This window comes from Lepisosteus oculatus, chromosome 3, assembly GCF_040954835.1.
Source record: "Lepisosteus oculatus isolate fLepOcu1 chromosome 3, fLepOcu1.hap2, whole genome shotgun sequence".
Lineage (NCBI taxonomy): Eukaryota > Metazoa > Chordata > Actinopteri > Semionotiformes > Lepisosteidae > Lepisosteus > Lepisosteus oculatus.
The window spans coordinates 10256724-10274655 of record NC_090698.1 but is presented as its reverse complement, the minus strand read 5'-3'; the positions used below and the strand labels follow the sequence as shown (position 1 = coordinate 10274655).

The following is a 17932-nucleotide window of genomic DNA, read 5'->3' as shown; positions in this document are numbered from 1 at the left end:
TTTGCTGAGCTGTTCAGGAAGGAAGTGACTTACCTGGCCCAGGCTGTCCCTGGGGAGGCTGCACTGTCTCTGCACGTTTGTGGCTCCCTGCCTCACTCCTGAGGTGGAGGCCGAGCGCCCCAGTCGCCCCAGCTCTGTGAACACAGGCGCAACGCACACACAGTTAATACCTTCATTAATCCCTCCTTCCAAGGCTCTCTTCTGAAGGTGCAGCGCGGTAAATGAGGAGAGGATGAAGTGTTTAGAAAACAGGTGGATGGATGAAACTCCTAGGCAATCGGAGCAGTGTGTTTCAGTGCTGGCTTATTACTCTACTGAGCAGGTACCTCCATTGCGGTGACAGGCAGGGAAAGTCTGGCATGGCAAGGGCAGCCCCGAGCGCCCGAGCGCCCTCCCCGAGGACCCGTCTAGCCCCACCATCCGCACGGGGATCCCTGATTGGCCGAGAGGCTTCTCTTCCTTCTCCGTGTGGATCAGGGCATCGGTGCTGCCGTTCCACACTCTAGCGTCGTCCAGAGGCTCTGGGGGGGAGAAGCAATGGAGGGAAGGGAGAGAGCGTCAGGACTTTAATGCAGTATCTGGCACATCTACACCCCCAAACCCCGCCAACCGCACACATTTCTCTTACTCCAGCGGTTCAACTGCCAAGCCCAGACTGAGAGAGCCTGAGCCGTGCTGGGCTGGGAGACCTCAAAGGTCGGCCGGGATCCTGCTGGAGGCTGTGCTGGTCGACCTGCAGGTGGCACTCTTCCCCCTGGACCAGAAATCTTCACATCCATTCAGATCCGCTTGCATTGCGTGTTCAGTCACCAAACCCACCCCTCCCCCACCGCCTCAGTTCCCAGCTTCCCCAGGCTCCTGTACTCCCTCCGGCACGGAGAACAGCCGGGAAGGAGAGTGCGGTTACAGGAGCCTGGGCTCGGGATCTGGGGGCTCTCTGGGGTTCCCCGTCGGCGCACTCACTCTCCGCGTCCCGGCTGCTGTGGCTGAAGGACATCTTCCTCTGTAGGGGCCAGCAGGGGCCTTCCTCGTCCCGGGCCCCCGCCGCAGGGGGGTTCCCCGGCGCCGCGTCCGCCTGGGCCGCCGTCTGCGCCTGCGCCTGCCTCGCCAGCCCGCCGGCCTTGCCCGCCGGCGCCCCCTGGGGGAAGGGGAGGGCGGCCGAGCTGCTCCTGGGCAGGGCGGAGGGGTGCGGCAGCGGGAGCGACGCCCCCCGCAGGCTGTCGTAGGCCGGGGGTCTCTTCAGGCCGGCCGAGGGGTAGGTCCAGAGCATGGGGCTGCAGCTCTCCGGGAGGCTGGCGTGCTGGGCCTGGTACAGGGGCAGCACCGGGCCCGGGTGCGGGTGCGGGGTCTGGCTGCGGCTGTGGAGGGTCCGAGAGGCGGGCGTGAGCGAGCGTCCCGGCGGGGGGGCCGGGGCCGAGCAGGAGGCGGAGGTAGCGGCCGCCGGGGCCGGGGCGGAGCCGGGAGTCGGGCTGCTCTGGGGGGCGGGCGCCGGCGGCTCGCGCTTGTCGGGCCTGAGGAAGGCCCGGTCCTTCTGCCCGGCGACAGGCAACTGGGAGGGGCCCTGGGCCGCCGCGTGGGGCCCCAGCTTCATGCTGTGGGAGGTGGGGAGCTCCTTGTCGGGCTTGCGGTGGTGGTGGTGGTGGTGGTGGTGGTGGGGGTGGTAGTGGGAGTAGTGGGCGGCGGACTGGGAAGACGGGGGCAGAGGGGTGGAGTGGCTCCGGGCTCTCAGGCCGGGGGCGGGGGCCAAGTGCGGCTGCTCCTTGCCCTCGGGGGGCTTCTCTCTCGCCTCCTGCTGGGCGCCACCGCCGCCGCCGCCGCCGGCCAACGCCTCCTTGCCCAGCTGCAGCTTCGGCAGCTTGGAGGACGAGGCGCCGGAGGAGCAGCTGCCCATCTGCCCCAGCGAGGAGGGCGGCTGGGTGCTGACCGTGGCCAGCTTGGCCGAGGAGGAGCAGGAGGCCGCCGCCAGGGACTTGTGGTGGATGCCCACCCCGCTGGAGGCGGCGGCGGGCTGGGGGAAGGCCAGCAGCGGGGGCCGGTGCTGCAGCAGGTTGGGGAAGGGCGCCGGGATCTTGTCGGAGGGCTTGGAGAAGAGGAAAGGCGTGGAGGCGCGGGAGCCGGGAGGCAGGGGCAGGGAGGCGGAGACGGAGGAAGAGGAAGGGAGGGGGGCAGAGTGAGAGATGGAGACGGTGGCTTTCGGCTTGGAGGAGGAAGAGGAGGAGGAGGCGGCGGAGGAAAAGTGCGGGCCGGGGAGGGAGGAAGAGGAGGCAAGGACAGGGGTCGGGGTTTTAGCGGAGGGGACTGGGAGCTGCTCGGGATTCAGGAGTGCCCGGTTTCGGGGCTCAGCCTCCTCGGGGAGGGGGTACTTCATCTCCTCGTAGATGGCCTCGCTCTGGTCCGAGTCCGAGTCTGGGGTGGTGGCTCCGGGGTGGGAGACAGGCGGCGGATTTTGGGGTTCCCTGTAAACATCCCCCACCATCTCGATATAGACGGGTTCCTCTTCCTCTTCCTGCTCCTCCTGCCCTCCCCCTCCGGCGGGGCTGCAGTCCGGGGTGGGTCGTGGAGGGGGGGGCGCCGCTGGGGGGGGTCCACGAGGCAGGGGGGGCGGCCGGATGGAGGGGTCCTCGAAGGACACAGAGAGCTGGGTGTTAGGGCTGCGCTTCGGCTTCAGAGGGGGGACCTTCCTTCCTGGGAGCTCCCCTGAGTCCGACTTCTTCAGAGCTGGAGATAGAGCAGGGAGAGACTGAGAGACCGACTGGCACACTGACACACTGGCACACTGGCACACTGACAGACTGACTAACTGGTACACTGACTGAGAGACTGGTACACTGGCACACTGACTGACACACTGACACACTGACACACTGGCACATTGATGCACTGACACATTGGCACACTGGCACACTGACACACCGACACATTGACAGACTAACTGGTACACTGACTGAGAGACTGGTACACTGACTGACACACTGGCACACTGACACACTGACACACTAACGCACTGGCACATTGACACACTGACACACTGACACACTGGCACACTGACTGACACACCGACAAACTGACACAGTGGCACACTGACTGAGAGACTGGCACACTGACACACTGGCACACTGGCATACCGACACACTGACACATTGGCACACTGACAGACTGACTAACTGGTACACTGACTGAGAGACTGGTACACTGCCTGACACACTGGCACACTGACACACTGGCACACTGACGCACTGGCACATTGATGCACTGACACATTGGCACACTGGCACACTGACACACCGACACACTGACAGACTAACGGGTACACTGACTGAGAGACTGGTACACTGACTGACACACTGGCACACTGACACACTGACTGACACACCGACAAACTGACACAGTGGCACACTGACTGAGAGACTGGCACACTGACACACTGGCACACTGGCATACCGACACACTGACACACTGGCACACTGACAGACTGACTAACGGGTACACTGACTGAGAGACTGGTACACTGCCTGACACACTGGCACACTGACACACTGACGCACTGGCACATTGACACACTGACACACTGGCACACTGGCACACTGACTGACACACCGACAAACTGACACAGTGGCACACTGACTGAGAGACTGGCACACTGACACACTGGCATACTGACACACTGACACACTGCCACACTGACTGACAGACTGACATACTGGCACACTGATGCACTGACTGACTGGCACAGTTACAGCCTGACTGGCGCTCGTAAAAACATTTCTGGAATGGGACTCCCGGTTCTCCGGACTGACCTTGCTTCTTGTCGGAGTGCTTGGCGGGCGGCGGGGCGGGCGGGGGGTTCTCAGGAGGAGGAGGGGGTGGCCGGGGGTCCCCCGTGGAGCTCAAGCGGGTGCTGGGGTGGCGTTTGGGCTTGGCAGGCGGACAACGGGAGGATGTGGGGTGCTGATGGCGCTCGGGGTCGGGAGGCTGGGGCTCCCCGTTCTCCACGCTGCTGCCCACTGAGTGGCAGGACTGCGAGCGGGGCGCCATGGCGCTGGCGCACGGCCGCGGGGACAGCTCCTGCGACGCCGGCATCGTCATGAAGCCCATCCGGAAGTGCCTGCGGAAGGAGGCCATGTCGCGCACCTTGCCCACCGTCACCGAGCCATCCTTACTGGCAGAGCTGCTGAGACAGAGAGGGAGAGACATCTGCTGTCGCCCACAGAACAGGGCCTGCCGCAGGGCCGGACACTGCTGGAGCAGGACCGCGGTCCCCGTCGCCAAGGCCAAACAAATACAAGTAACATAAAACAAAAATCTACAGACACTGACAAGAAGGACACATGTCAAGATATTAACATACAAACATATGGAGCATTATTGGGCAACACAGGCTCCTCAGCCTGTGACAGGAGATCACATACTGGGCTGCCAGTTCAACTGAGAACCCTCTCCCCTCTCCCAGTAGGATTGGGACCTGTTGTGATTCTGGCAGGTGTGAGAATTCTGGGATTAGATTTGTAAATTTGAGGAAGAACTGCTAGAGCACCACAACTCAGCACAGATCAAACAGCAATATCTCACACTGGGACACACACACAAACACAACATAAACTGCTACAGAACCCTAAACAGACAATACACACTAGCCGAATATTTGACCAACATAAGTAACAGCGAAAAGAAACAGACCCTGACGAAGTACAGGCTCAGTGACCACAGCCTGGCCATAGTATCTGTCACAGTGCAGTAGGAAGTGCACCTCTGTCTCTATTTCTCCTCACTGGCAGTGGGAGCACAGCCTGTCCTCTCTGGGCAGCCAGGTCTGCCTGTGTCGCCCAGTTTCTATGGCCAGGCTGTGGTCACTGAGTTTGTCCTCTCTGGGCAGCCAGGTCTGCCTGTGTCGCCCAGTTTCTATGGCCAGGCTGTGGTCACTGAGCCTGTACTTCGTCAGGGTCTGTTTCTTTTCGCTGTTACTTATGTTGGTCAAATATTCGGCTAGTGTGTATTGTCTGTTTAGGGTTCTGTAGCAGTTTATGTTGTGTTTGTGTGTGTGTCCCAGTGTGAGATATTGCTGTTTGATCTGTGCTGAGTTGTGGTGCTCTAGCAGTGCTGTCCTGAGGCTGGCTGGTGTTGGTGTGGCTCAGGTCAGTGAGCCTCAGGACCAGCTGGCTCAGGGGGCTCTGTTTTGGGCTCAGCTCTTGGCTCAGCAGGGCCTTGTGGTGGTAGGAGTTTTGGTCGCTGTTTTTTAGGTGTAGCCAATACTTTATTACCCACTTCTGGATGTTTATTAATAATGGATATTGGCTTAATTTGGCCCTGCACCCGTTGTTAGGTGTTTTTCTCTGCACATGGGGGATGTTTCTACAGATCTCCAGAGTGCAGAGTTTCTATGGGGTGTTTGTCCCATTGAGTGTAATCCTGGTCTGAGAGGGGACCCCACACTTCACTGCCGTATAGGCTAATGGGTTGGATATTGGAAATCCTCCTTCTTATTGCGTAGAAGGCCCTGAGTGCTTTCTCCCTCAGTGCCTTCACTGCCAGGTCAAAACTCCCAGATGAGCTGATGGTCAGACCAAGGTATGTGTAGCTGGATGTGTGCTCCAATGTGTTGTTTACAGTCTCTACAGATCTGATGGCGTTAAGTGTGAATGTGAAGATACAGATGAGCTGGACTGAGTGTCTTTACAGTCTCTACAGATCTGATGGTGATGAGTGTGAATGTGAAGATACAGATGAGCTGGACTGAGTGTCTTTACAGTCTCTACAGATCTGATGTTGTTGAGTGTGAATGTGAAGATACAGATTGAGACTCTTTGCGATATTACTGTTCTGTTGATAACTGAGTGTTAATGTGAATTTGCCGATGACCAGACTCAGTGTCTTTACAGTAACTAAATGTGAGTTTAGACAGTAGGCTAAGCAGCTGTTGTTTGCTCTAATAGTAGTACAATTGTGTATTTAATTACATTATTGTGATCTAGTCTGAAAGTGTGGCAGTAGGTCTTATTTACACTCTGTTACTCCCACACACTCCCTTCACTCTCCGTCGCTTGTTTCATAAACCTCCCACCCACTCTCTCTGTTTCTCTCGCACACAGGCAGGAAGCACACGGCCTCCCCTGTGAGTGCTGCAGCTCGGGGCCATGGTGAAGCAAGCCTGGCCACCCTGGCTGGCCACCCTGCCTTCCCTGAGGCTCTGAGCGTCTCCTGCTCGCTGCTCAGGGTGGGCTCTGAGCACTGATCTGCAATCTGACCATTCCCCACCAGCACCGGTCCAGGACATCACTCTCACTCCTCTTCAACAGCTCCTCCACCAGCCCCGGTCCAGGACATCACTCTCACTCCTCTTCAACAGCTCCTCCACCAGCCCCGGTCCAGGACATCACTCTCACTCCTCTTCAACAGCTCCCCCACCAGGACCGGTCCAGGACATCACTCTCACTCCTCTTCAACAAATCCTCCACCAGCCCTGGTCCAGGACATCACTCTCACTCCTCTTCAACAGCCCCTCCACCAGCACCAGTCCAGGACATCACTCTCACTCCTCTTCAACAAATCCTCCACCAGCCCCGGTCCAGTACATCACTCTCACTCCTCTTCAACAGCTCCTCCACCAGCCCCGGTCCAGGACATCACTCTCACTCCTCTTCAACAAATCCTCCACCAGCCCCGGTCCAGTACATCACTCTCACTCCTCTTCAACAGCTCCTCCACCAGCACCGGTCCAGGACATCACTCTCACTCCTCTTCAACAGCTCCTCCACCAGCCCCGGTCCAGGACATCACTCTCACTCCTCTTCAACAGCTCCTCCACCAGCCCCGGTCCAGGACATCACTCTCACTCCTCTTCAACAGCTCCCCCACCAGGACCGGTCCAGGACATCACTCTCACTCCTCTTCAACAGCTCCTCCACCAGCCCCGGTCCAGGACATCACTCTCACTCCTCTTCAACAGCTCCTCCACCAGCCCCGGTCCAGGACATCACTCTCACTCCTCTTCAACAGCTCCTCCACCAGCACCGGTCCAGGACATCACTCTCACTCCTCTTCAACAGCTCCTCCACCAGCCCCGGTCCAGGACATCACTCTCACTCCTCTTCAACAGCTCCTCCACCAGCCCCGGTCCAGGACATCACTCTCACTCCTCTTCAACAGCTCCTCCACCAGCACCGGTCCAGGACATCACTCTCACTCCTCTTCAACAGCTCCTCCACCAGCCCCGGTCCAGGACATCACTCTCACTCCTCTTCAACAGCTCCTCCACCAGCACCGGTCCAGGACATCAATCTCACTCCTCTTCAACAGCTCCTCCACCAGCCCCGGTCCAGGACATCACTCTCACTCCTCTTCAACAGCTCCTCCACCAGCCCCGGTCCAGGACATCACTCTCACTCCTCTTCAACAGCTCCTCCACCAGCCCCGGTCCAGGACATCACTCTCACTCCTCTTCAACAGCTCCCCCACCAGCCCCGGTCCAGGACATCACTCTCACTCCTCTTCAACAGCTCCTCCACCAGCCACGGTCCGGGACATCACTCTCACTCCTCTTCAACAGCTCCTCCACCAGCCCCGGTCCAGGACATCACTCTCACTCCTCTTCAACAGCTCCTCCACCAGCCCCGGTCCGGGACATCACTCTCACTCCTCTTCAACAGCTCCTCCACCAGCCCCGGTCCAGGACATCACTCTCACTCCTCTTCAACAGCTCCTCCACCAGCCACGGTCCGGGACATCACTCTCACTCCTCTTCAACAGCTCCTCCACCAGCCCCGGTCCAGGACATCACTCTCACTCCTCTTCAACAGCTCCTCTACACAGAGCAGCTTTTTTACAATGGCTCTCCATTCACCCAGTCAGTAATTAAATATTTATTGGCCTCCAAATGGTTGGTCTGCATATTTTTTCTGCCTCTCTATTTACCCCCCACCCAACCACTACACACACAGATCTCCCAAGCAGCACCATTCAGATACTGGCAGGCGTCCCAGCTATCACCATGGTTACCAGCCTGTGCAGCAGGTCTGGAGATGTGTGATTGACAGGGACACAGAGACAGAGATAGACAGAGAGACAGACACAGAGACTTACAGAGAGGGAGACAGAGACAGAGGCACAGAAAACAGAGACAGACTGGGACGTGAGGAATATATAGACGGACAGGGACACACAGATGGACAAGCACAGACACCCGCACAGAAAGACAGACACCTAGGCACACAAAACCTGATGGACAGGGTAAGACAGACACACTGAAAAAAGGTGCATACCAGCACAGTCTATCTCCCTTTCACCTCCTCTCTCTCTGATATGGGATTAGTAATACGTTATCCTGCGTGTTGTGTGTGTGTGCCTCTATAATAAACAATGCAAGAAATGAAAGAGAGGGCGAGAACGAAAAGGATGAATGAATGGGGCTGTAATCCTCCGTGGGCCGCAGGGCGTGGGAGGGGAGAGCTGTTTACTCCTCTTCTTTCTGGACAATCGCTTTGCGTGGGCGTCAGCGAGTGCAGTGGTGTGGGTGGCAAGCCTGCAACGTCTCTGCAGGCACAGAGATGTGCCTTCCTGTCCCGAGACCAACTTTAACACACTGAACCTGGGAGACTCAGGCAGGAGGAGATGCCAGGAGGTTTTTCTGGAAGGTTCGACCACATCAGAATAATAATAATAGGAGTGCAGGTTGACCCTACAGTACATACTGATCGTACAGTACAGACTGATCCTACAGTACAGACTGACCTACAGTACAGACTGATCCTACAATACAGACTGACCTACAGTACAGACTGATCCTACAGTATAGACTGATCCTAGAGTACAGACTGACCTACAATAGAGACTGACCTACAGTACAGACTGGCCCTACAGTACAGACTGATCCTACAGTACAGACTGATCCTACTATACAGACTGATCCTACAGTATAGACTGATCCTACAATACAGACTGACCTACATTACACACTGGCCCTACAGTACAGACTGACCTACAGTACAGACTGATCCTACAGTACAGACTGACCTACAGTACAGACTGGCCCTACAGTACAAATTGACCTACAGTACAGACTGGTCCTACAGTACATACTGACCTACAGTACAGACTGACCTAAAGTATAGACTGATCCTAAAGTAAAGACTGGCCCTACAGTATAGACTGATCCTTCAATACAGACTGACTTACAGTACAGACTGGCCCTACAGTACAAACTGACCTACAGTACAGACTGGCCCTACAGTACAAACTGACCTACAGTACAGACTGGCCCTACAGTACAGAGTGACCTACAGTACAGACTGACCTACAGTACAGACTGATCGTAAAGTAAAGACTGGCCCTACAGTACAGACTGACCTACAGTACAGACTGGCCCTACAGTACAGAGTGACCTACAGTACAGACTGACCTACAGTACAGACTGGCCCTACAGTACAGAGTGACCTACAGTACAGACTGACCTACAGTACAGACTGGCCCTACAGTACAGAGTGACCTACAGTACAGACTGACCTACAGTACAGACTGGCCCTACAGTACAGAGTGACCTACAGTACAGACTGATCCTACAGTAAAGACTGGCCCTACAGTACAACCTTGGCTTGCGCTGCAGGGGTGAAGTGTGTGACAACCTTGCAGCGTTGTCAGCAAGGTCTTGGATCATGAGAAACAGCCCAGGCGCATGGTCTCAGGACTGGGATGGGGAAACAGGAGGAGCTATTTTACACCAGAGTCTGGTACAAGCCTGATGGCATTATTGAAGCCTCTTCTCCGAGTCACTGCAGAAATGTCTCTTGGATGAACTGGTGAACTACTGAACCACTAAATGGGCAGGATGGGCTGTCTGCAGTCTTTCTAAAGCTCTTGTGACTTCACAAGTCCTGGGACGTTTCCTGGCCAGAATGGATTAAGAAGGGGTTAGTGGTTCAGCCAGGCAGGCAGCTCTCTCAGAGTGCAAATAATAATAATAATAATAATAATAATAATAATAATAATAATAATGCACCAGTATGCTCCCCACACACCAGCTCTCAGTGAGGAGGAGAGCAGAGGGATGAAGCCAGTTCATAGATGAGGATTATGAGGAGGCCATGATTGGTAAAGGTCAATGGGAAATGTGGCCAGAATGTTGTGGTAACATCCCTACTTTTTTCAAGAAACTCCCTGGGATTTTTAATAAGCAAAGAGAGTCAGGACCTCAGTTTTACATGTCATCCGAAAGACGGCGCCTTTTTACAGTATAGTGTCCCCGTCACTATACTGGGGCAATAGGACCCACACAGACCGCAGGGTGAGCGCCCCCTGCAGGCCCCATGTCACGAGATGTCTCCAAACAGCAGCACACAGAAAGCAAAGCCCTTGGGTACAGCAGGGATGAGTTGTTCAGAAGCCACCTTCTCTCGGCTTTGGTCAAATCAGCCTCTCCTGTGGGCCAGCAGTGATGTCAGTGTGAGACGTGCCCAGCTCCTCCAATCGACTCTCGCTCCCCTGCGCATCGCAGTGGGGCTCTCTGTGCTCACTGAGGAGACTGGCTCTGGCAGGAGGAGCCCATCCGCCCTCATTCTCACTCCGTACGGGTTTGGGAATCACAGCAGGCAACCTGTACTTGTCGGGTCCGGGAATCACAGTGAGCGGTTCTGTACCGGGCGGGTCCAGGAGTCACAGCAGGCAGTTTGTTACCGAGCAGGTCCAGGCATCACAGCAGGCGGTTCGGTACTCGGTGGCTCCTTGAATCACAGCAGGTGGTTCCCAGGTGGACCCAGGAGTCACAGCAGGAGGTCCAATATCCATCAGGTTCTGTAATCATAGCAGGCGGTTCTGTACCCGGTGGGTACAGGAGTCACAACGGGCTGTTCTGTTCGAGGCAGGACCAGGAGATACAGCAGGCAGTTCTGAACTCTTTTTAAAAGTCATTCAAGGCAGCAAAAGCAGAAGCACTGGGGGAGGGAGGATAAGAGGACACATGAGCATTCGCATGTCTTCACCGTGAAGACCAAGAGCACGAAGCTATGGTGGAGGACGTGGGCGGCAGCCAGCCAATCTCTGAACCATGTGGATCCAATAGGGGTACCGTCCTTCCCAGTACACTGGCCATCTCCCTCACTCCTCCTCCTCTTCCTCCTCTCCTGAGATCCTTTTCCTCCTCATCCCCGGTTTTGATTTCCGTGGCAGAGGAGCTGCGCCGATAACCAGCAGGGAGGAACGGGACGGGACAGGACAGGGGGAGGGAAAGCCATTCTGGCCCGTTCCCCTGCTCGCCCCCCGGCAGCACCGGCATCGCAGGCGGGAGCTCGCGCCCGGGGGTCTGGGGCGTCCCAGCCGCGGGTGACTCGATCATGCAGCGACCACCGACGTTCTCCTGAGGTCCGCCTCAGGACTGAACAAGAGCCTTCTTGTCACCGCAGCTGCAGGACAGGGCTGTGGACCAATCGACTGGCTTTGTTTTACCACTGTTTCTCACGGGTGGTGTCATGATTTACTCAAGTGTGCCTGAACCGTGACGTTACTGCGCGTGTCGTGCTTTACACGCCCATCAGACACTGCCGGGGTCACGGTCGGCGCCGACTCCAGCAGCACGGCGCCACTCCCTGCTCTGAGCAGGTTCACGCCGACGTTCTCGACCTCTGATGAGAGAGCTGTTTCCCCACAGCGAGAGGGAGAGAGACAGAGGTAGAGAAGGACAGAGAGAGGGAGAGGCGGGGAAAGAGGGACAGGGTGGTAGAGAAGGAGGAGAGTGTGAGGAAGAGAAGGAGAGAAATGGAGGAGGACAGAGAGGTAGAGTGGGAGAAACAGGGACTGAGAGGGAAGGGGAGACGGAGTTCGGGAAGGAGAAAATGAGAGTGAGACTGAGGGAGAAGAGGAGGTGGATGTGCTAGGGATGGAAGAATGAGACAGAGAGTGAAGGAGAGGAGAGACCAGCAGAGAGCCCCAGGGCTCACTTCCTGGACAGGACACCTCTCTCTCTGGCTTGGGAGTCCTTCCCATGCTGGAGCTCGACGCATTGGTGATGCAGATGCCGTAAATACAGCCCTGCAGACTGGAGACCCCAACACAAGCACCCGCTGTCCCTCTCTGATCATTTCCTCTCCACCGTTCCTCCCCTTCTCTTTCCTTTCTCCCGCTCTCCTAATCCCCTCCTCTTCCTGTTCTCCATTCCTTCTCATTCTCCCCTTCTACCTTTCCGTTCCTCCCTATCTCATCACTCCCTCTCTCTTCTCCTGTTGCCTCTTCTCTCCGCGCCTCGTATTCGCTTTCTCCTCTCCCTTTCTCTGGCTCTTCCCTCTTTTTCTTCTCACCTTTTCTTGGCGTTGTTATTATCCGTGTCTCTGTGTCTCCAGTCCAATCGGCTCTTGCGGTACAGGAGGTTCATGTCGCCGTGTCGACCTTCTGGACCAATTACAGCGCAGTGCAGCCGGCTGCCCCGCCTCTCGATGTCACGCAGGAAGTTTTCAACCACCACATCCTGGGTGGGGCCAGAGCTCATCTTACAAGGGGTGAACCAATGAGAAAAGAGGGGAGAGGGGCAGAAACTACCCCGATTCAGGAACCTGTGGAAGAAAGATATAAAATAAACTTCATTTTTCGTGGGTGATGTTTTTGTTATAAACACTTTTTTTATGGGTTGTGTTTATTATTCCTCAAGAAATTGTCTTCTCTAGTTTCTACATCACCAATCGACACTAGCAAATTGATACAAACTGTGCAAGAACACTAATTTAACTACACAGCCACACTGTTATACCGATACACTGCAACACAGTCTCACAAATACACTGTACTGTACTGTACTGCTGTACTGGGACTGTTCTCCTGTACTGGGACTGTTCTCCTGTACTGGGACTGTAGGCCCAATTGTAACAGGACTGTTCTCTTGTACTGGGACTGTAGCTCCTATTATAACAGGACTGTTCTCCTGTACTGGGACTGTAGCCCCAATTGTAACAGGACTGTTCTCCTATATTCCACTATAATCCACTCTATTACACTGTGTTAGTGCTGTTCAGTGTTACACTGTGCTGTGTGTTACTGCTGTCTACTCTGTTACACTGTATTGTGTGTTACTGTAACCCACTCAGTTACATTGTCCCATGTGTTACTGCTGTCTAGTCTCTTACACTGTCCTGAATGTTACTGCTGTCCACTGTTACACTGTTCTGTGTGTTACTGCAGTCCACTCTGTTACACCCAAAGAAGGCTCCACAGCCAAAATGTTGTGTTTTCAGCATGGAATAAACCTTTACTTGATCCTTTGCACTCTGTAACACTGTACTGTGTGTAACTGTAACCCACTCTATTATGCTGTCCTGCCTGTTACTGTGGTCTACCCTGCTACAGTGTGTGTCACTGTATCTCATGATTTTCACCATGCTTCTGTACACTGTTGTCTGCTGCAGTATCATGTACTGCAGTGAGAACTGGGTTAAGAGTCGAGAGTGGCTGTGCTCATTGGTCCATGATTTCATTCTGCACATCCGGCAATTTCTTCGCGCTGCTCTGCAATTATAGCATTACGTTCTCGAGGAGATTATTCTTGCAATTATTCAGGTCTGCTGCCGGCAGCTCAGCTTGACGGGGTGCAGGGAGGGGAGCTGGTGGGTTGAGGAAGGAGGCTGAGAGGGGAGACGAAACACAGATAATGCTGCTGCAAGGCCACTGTGTGTCGCCCCCTGCTGGAGACATCCCGCCTCCAGTGCAAGTGCAAGGTGAGCTGCGTGTGGGAGTCAAATTGTGACGCGTTTCCACGACACCACAGGGATGAGCAAAACATTGAGGGATTAGCAAAACGCTGGTGAGGGTGCCTTCAGTTCAACCAGACAATCTCATGTCCCACCCTAACCAGTATTCTCCTCTTAATTCTAAATGTTAAGTTATGACCAAAAAGCAGCACTGAAGGAAACAGAAACTGATTGAAAATCTCAGTTGAAGCTCTTCTGTGATGCTGTTGCTGCTGCTGTGGTTACAAACCCGTGCCTGGCATGGTGTGGCGTCTGTTGTTCCACCAGCTTGCACGTCTGTGCACAGCAGGGGAGGAGACAACCGAAAGGGTGTGCTTTAGCAGTGGCCTGGTTTCCCTCAGAAACAGAATGGGATGCTACTTGCATTCCCAATCCCACTGCAAAGAAGTTTCCCGTCCGAGGCTTCTGCTTCGTAAACGCCCAAGGGAGCAGACATGAAAAACTGATGGGGACCGTATTCCTGGCGGAATGATCGACAGTGTGTGCTGTCCTCAATACTCTCCACACTGTCGTGCACATGAGACTCTCCCCCTGAATGTGCGCTGTCCTCAATACTCTCCACACTGTCGTGCACATGAGACTCTCCTCCTGAATATGCGCTGTCCTTACTTCTCTCCACACTGTAGTGACACTGTTGTGCACATGAGACTCTCCTCCTGAATGTGCCCTGTCCTTACTACTCTCCACACTGTCGTGCACATGAGACTCTCCCCCTGAATGTGCGCTGTCCTTACTACTCTCCACAGTGTCGTGCACATGAGACTCTCCCCCTGAATGTGCGCTGTCCTTCCTACTCTCCACAGTGTCGTGCACATGAGACTCTCCTCCTGATTGTGCGCTGTCCTTACTACTCTCCACACTGTCGTGCACATGAGACTCTCCCCCTGAATGTGCGCTGTCCTTACTACTCTCCACACTGTCGTGCACATGAAACTCTCCTCCTGATTGTGCGCTGTCCTTACTACTCTCCACACTGTCGTGCACATGAGACTCTCCTCCTGATTGTGCGCTGTCCTTACTACTCTCCACACTGTCGTGCACATGGGACTCTCCCCCTGAATGTGCGCTGTCCTTACTACTCTCCACAGTGTCGTGCACATGAGACTCTCCCCCTGAATGTGCGCTGTCCTTACTACTCTCCACACTGTCGTACACATGAAACTCTCCTCCTGATTGTGCGCTGTCCTTACTACTCTCCACACTGTTGTGCACATGAGACTCTCCCCCTGAATGTGCGCTGTCCTTACTACTCTCCACACTGTTGTGCACATGAGACTCTCCTCCTGATTGTGCGCTGTCCTTACTACTCTCCACACTGTCGTGAACATGAGACTCTCCCCCTGAATGTGCGCTGTCCTTACTACTCTCCACACTGTCGTGCACATGAGACTCTCCCCCTGAATGTGCGCTGTCCTTACTACTCTCCACAGTGTCGTGCACATGAGACTCTCCCCCTGAATGTGCGCTCTCCTTACTACTCTCCACAGTGTCGTGCACATGAGACTCTCCCCCTGAATGTGCGCTGTCCTTACTACTCTCCACACTGTGGTGCACATGAAACTCTCCTCCTGATTGTGCGCTGTCCTTACTACTCTCCACACTGTCGTGCACATGAGACTCTCCCCCTGAATGTGTGCTGTCCTTACTACTCTCCACACTGTCGTGCACATGAGACTCTCCTCCTGATTGTGCGCTGTCCTTACTACTCTCTTCACTGTCGTGCACATGAGACTCTCCTCCTGACTGTGCGCTCTCCTTACATCTCTCCACACTGTCGTGCACATGAGACTCTCCTCCTGACTGTGCGCTGTCATCACTACTCTCCTCACTGTCGTGCACATGAGACTCTCCCCCTGAATGTGCGCTGTCCTTACTACTCTCCACACTGTTGTGCACGAGACTCTCCTCCTGACTGTGCGCTGTCATCACTACTCTCCACACTGTCATGCACAAGACTCTCCCCTTGCCTGTGCGCTGTCGTCACTACTGTCCACACTGTTCTGCACATGGGACTTTATTCCTGTTTGTGCACCGTCATACATATGGGTTGAGAGAGGAATAGAGGGAGAGTATAATGGAGAAGGAGAGAATGAGAGACAGAGGGAGGGGAATTTGGTAGCTGGATTTACTTAATTTCAGCTGAAGTTCTGCTCTCACTCTTATTCTTCTCAAAGCAGACTGTGACATAGCAAAGTTAAAAGCAGAGTACAGTACAGTGTAATCAGATCAGACACATGTTAAGGCATAAAGAAATATCACTTAACTGCTAACAACTCGATGAGCAAGATGGCCTGGGTCCCCCATTATAAAGAAGGGATTTTCTTTATGTCCAGGCTAAAACATTGCGGTGCAGTGTTACAGAATAATCAATATGAACATGAAAACCAATCTTAATGTTGCCAAACATCAAATCTGTTCCTGGAAAACACTGTCGTCTGGTGATGAGCATATTGCAAGCTCAGCTATCTGCTATCAGGCTGTACTGAGTCTGGTATAGTACTGTGGAATCAATGTAGATCACTGTCAATGGGCTTTTACAACTCCAGGAGTGTCTCTCGCACTGGAACCAGTGCTGTCCCTCTCCTCTCACACTCCCCCTGAATTCACCAGCACACACACACACTGTCACACCTGACTGTACTGTAGACACTGCTAGAGCCACTGCTGTCCCTCTCCTCTCACACTCCCCCTGAATTCACCAGCACACACACACTGTCACACCTGACTGTACTGTAGACACTGCTAGAGCCACTGCTGTCCCTCTCCTCTCACACTCACCCTGAATTCACCAGCACACACACACACTGTCACACCTGACTGTACTGTAGACACTGCTAGATCCACTGCTGTCCCTCTCCTCTCACACTCACCCTGAATTCACCAGCACACACACACTGTCACACCTGACTGGACTGTAGACACTGCTAGAGCCACTGCTGTCCCTCTCCTCTCACACTCCCCCTGAATTCACCAGCACACACACACACTGTCACACCTGACTGTACTGTAGACACTGCTAGAGCCACTGCTGTCCCTCTCCTCTCACACTCCCCCTGAATTCACCAGCACACACACACTGTCACACCTGACTGTACTGTAGACACTGCAAAAGCCACTGCTGTCCCTCTCCTCTCACACTCCCCCTGAATTCACCAGCACACACACACAGTCACACCTGACTGGACTGTAGACACTGCAAAAGCCACTGCTGTCCCTCTCCTCTCACACTCCCCCTGAATTCACCAGCACACACACACACTGTCACACCTGACTGGACTGTAGACACTGCTAGAGCCACTGCTGTCCCTCTCCTCTCACAATCCCCCTGAATTCACCAGCACACACACACTGTCACACCTGACTGTACTGTAGACACTGCAAAAGCCACCGCTGATCTCCACCTTTAAACAGGACTTTTAACTGTATTGGAACAATGAGTCCAGTCTCTCTCTCTCTCCTCTGTCTCAGAGCAGCAGTGCACACTGCAGTCTTCCTCAGCGAATGACCTCCTTTCCCCTCCCCCTCTCACCTGCCCTTGGCTCCTCTGTCTTTCACACTAGTCTGCAATAATCAAGGTGAGCTGGCAGACACAGGCACACAAGCTAACACGAGAAACACACTGACACACTCAACGAGACACACACACAGACTGATGCACTCAGTGAGACACACACACTCACTGACGCCCTCAGTAAGTGAGTACACTGACTAATGCTCTCAGTGCCACACACTTTCTAACACACTGTGACTGATGTACTCAATGAGACAAATACACTGATAGTGACACACACATATACAATTCAATGTCATTATTGGTATGACCGATGAATTGCAGTGTCAAATATACTTAGTGAGACACAGACAGTGACAGACACACTGAAGGACACATGCAGAGACACACACTGATGTGCACATACAGTCATACACATGAAGCACACACAGACACAAACTCCGATGGACACACAGTGACACACACTGATGCACACACAGGGACACACACACACTGATGCACACACATAGTGACACTCACATAGAGATGCACTGATTTATGCACAAAGAAGCACACACAATGACACACTGATGCACACACATAGAGACACACACACACTGATGCGCACACTGATGCGGACACACAGAGACATACTGATGTACACATAGAGATACACACACTGATGCACACACAAAAAGACACACCGATGCGCACATAGAGACAC

The 17932-nt window shown here is 54.3% G+C and overlaps 2 protein-coding genes across 4 annotated transcripts in view; both read right to left on the bottom strand.

The window, feature by feature from the left end:
• The window catches only part of LOC102690583 (neuronal tyrosine-phosphorylated phosphoinositide-3-kinase adapter 1), a 34649-nt gene that overhangs the window by 7660 nt on the left and 9057 nt on the right, over positions 1–17932 (bottom strand). For 2 of the 3 annotated variants that reach the window (XM_069186741.1, XM_069186740.1), the window contains 5 exons: positions 12279–12530; positions 3798–4171; positions 964–2718; positions 327–521; positions 34–134 (listed from right to left, as the gene is read on the bottom strand). In XM_069186741.1, coding sequence (XP_069042842.1) covers positions 34–134; positions 327–521; positions 964–2718; positions 3798–4171; positions 12279–12466 — 2613 coding nt within the window. In that variant the 5' untranslated portion in view covers positions 12467–12530. The remainder of the gene's footprint in view (positions 1–33; positions 135–326; positions 522–963; positions 2719–3797; positions 4172–12278; positions 12531–17932) is intronic. The other variant, XM_069186742.1, reaches the window with a different exon arrangement.
• On the bottom strand, positions 13524–15644 carry LOC138237802 (protein rtoA-like). Its single transcript, XM_069187644.1, has 2 exons — positions 14328–15644; positions 13524–13592 (listed from the first exon to the last, which is right to left on the bottom strand). The coding sequence occupies exons 1-2, from the start codon at positions 15642–15644 to the stop codon at positions 13524–13526; spliced, it is 1386 nt and encodes a 461-aa protein (XP_069043745.1).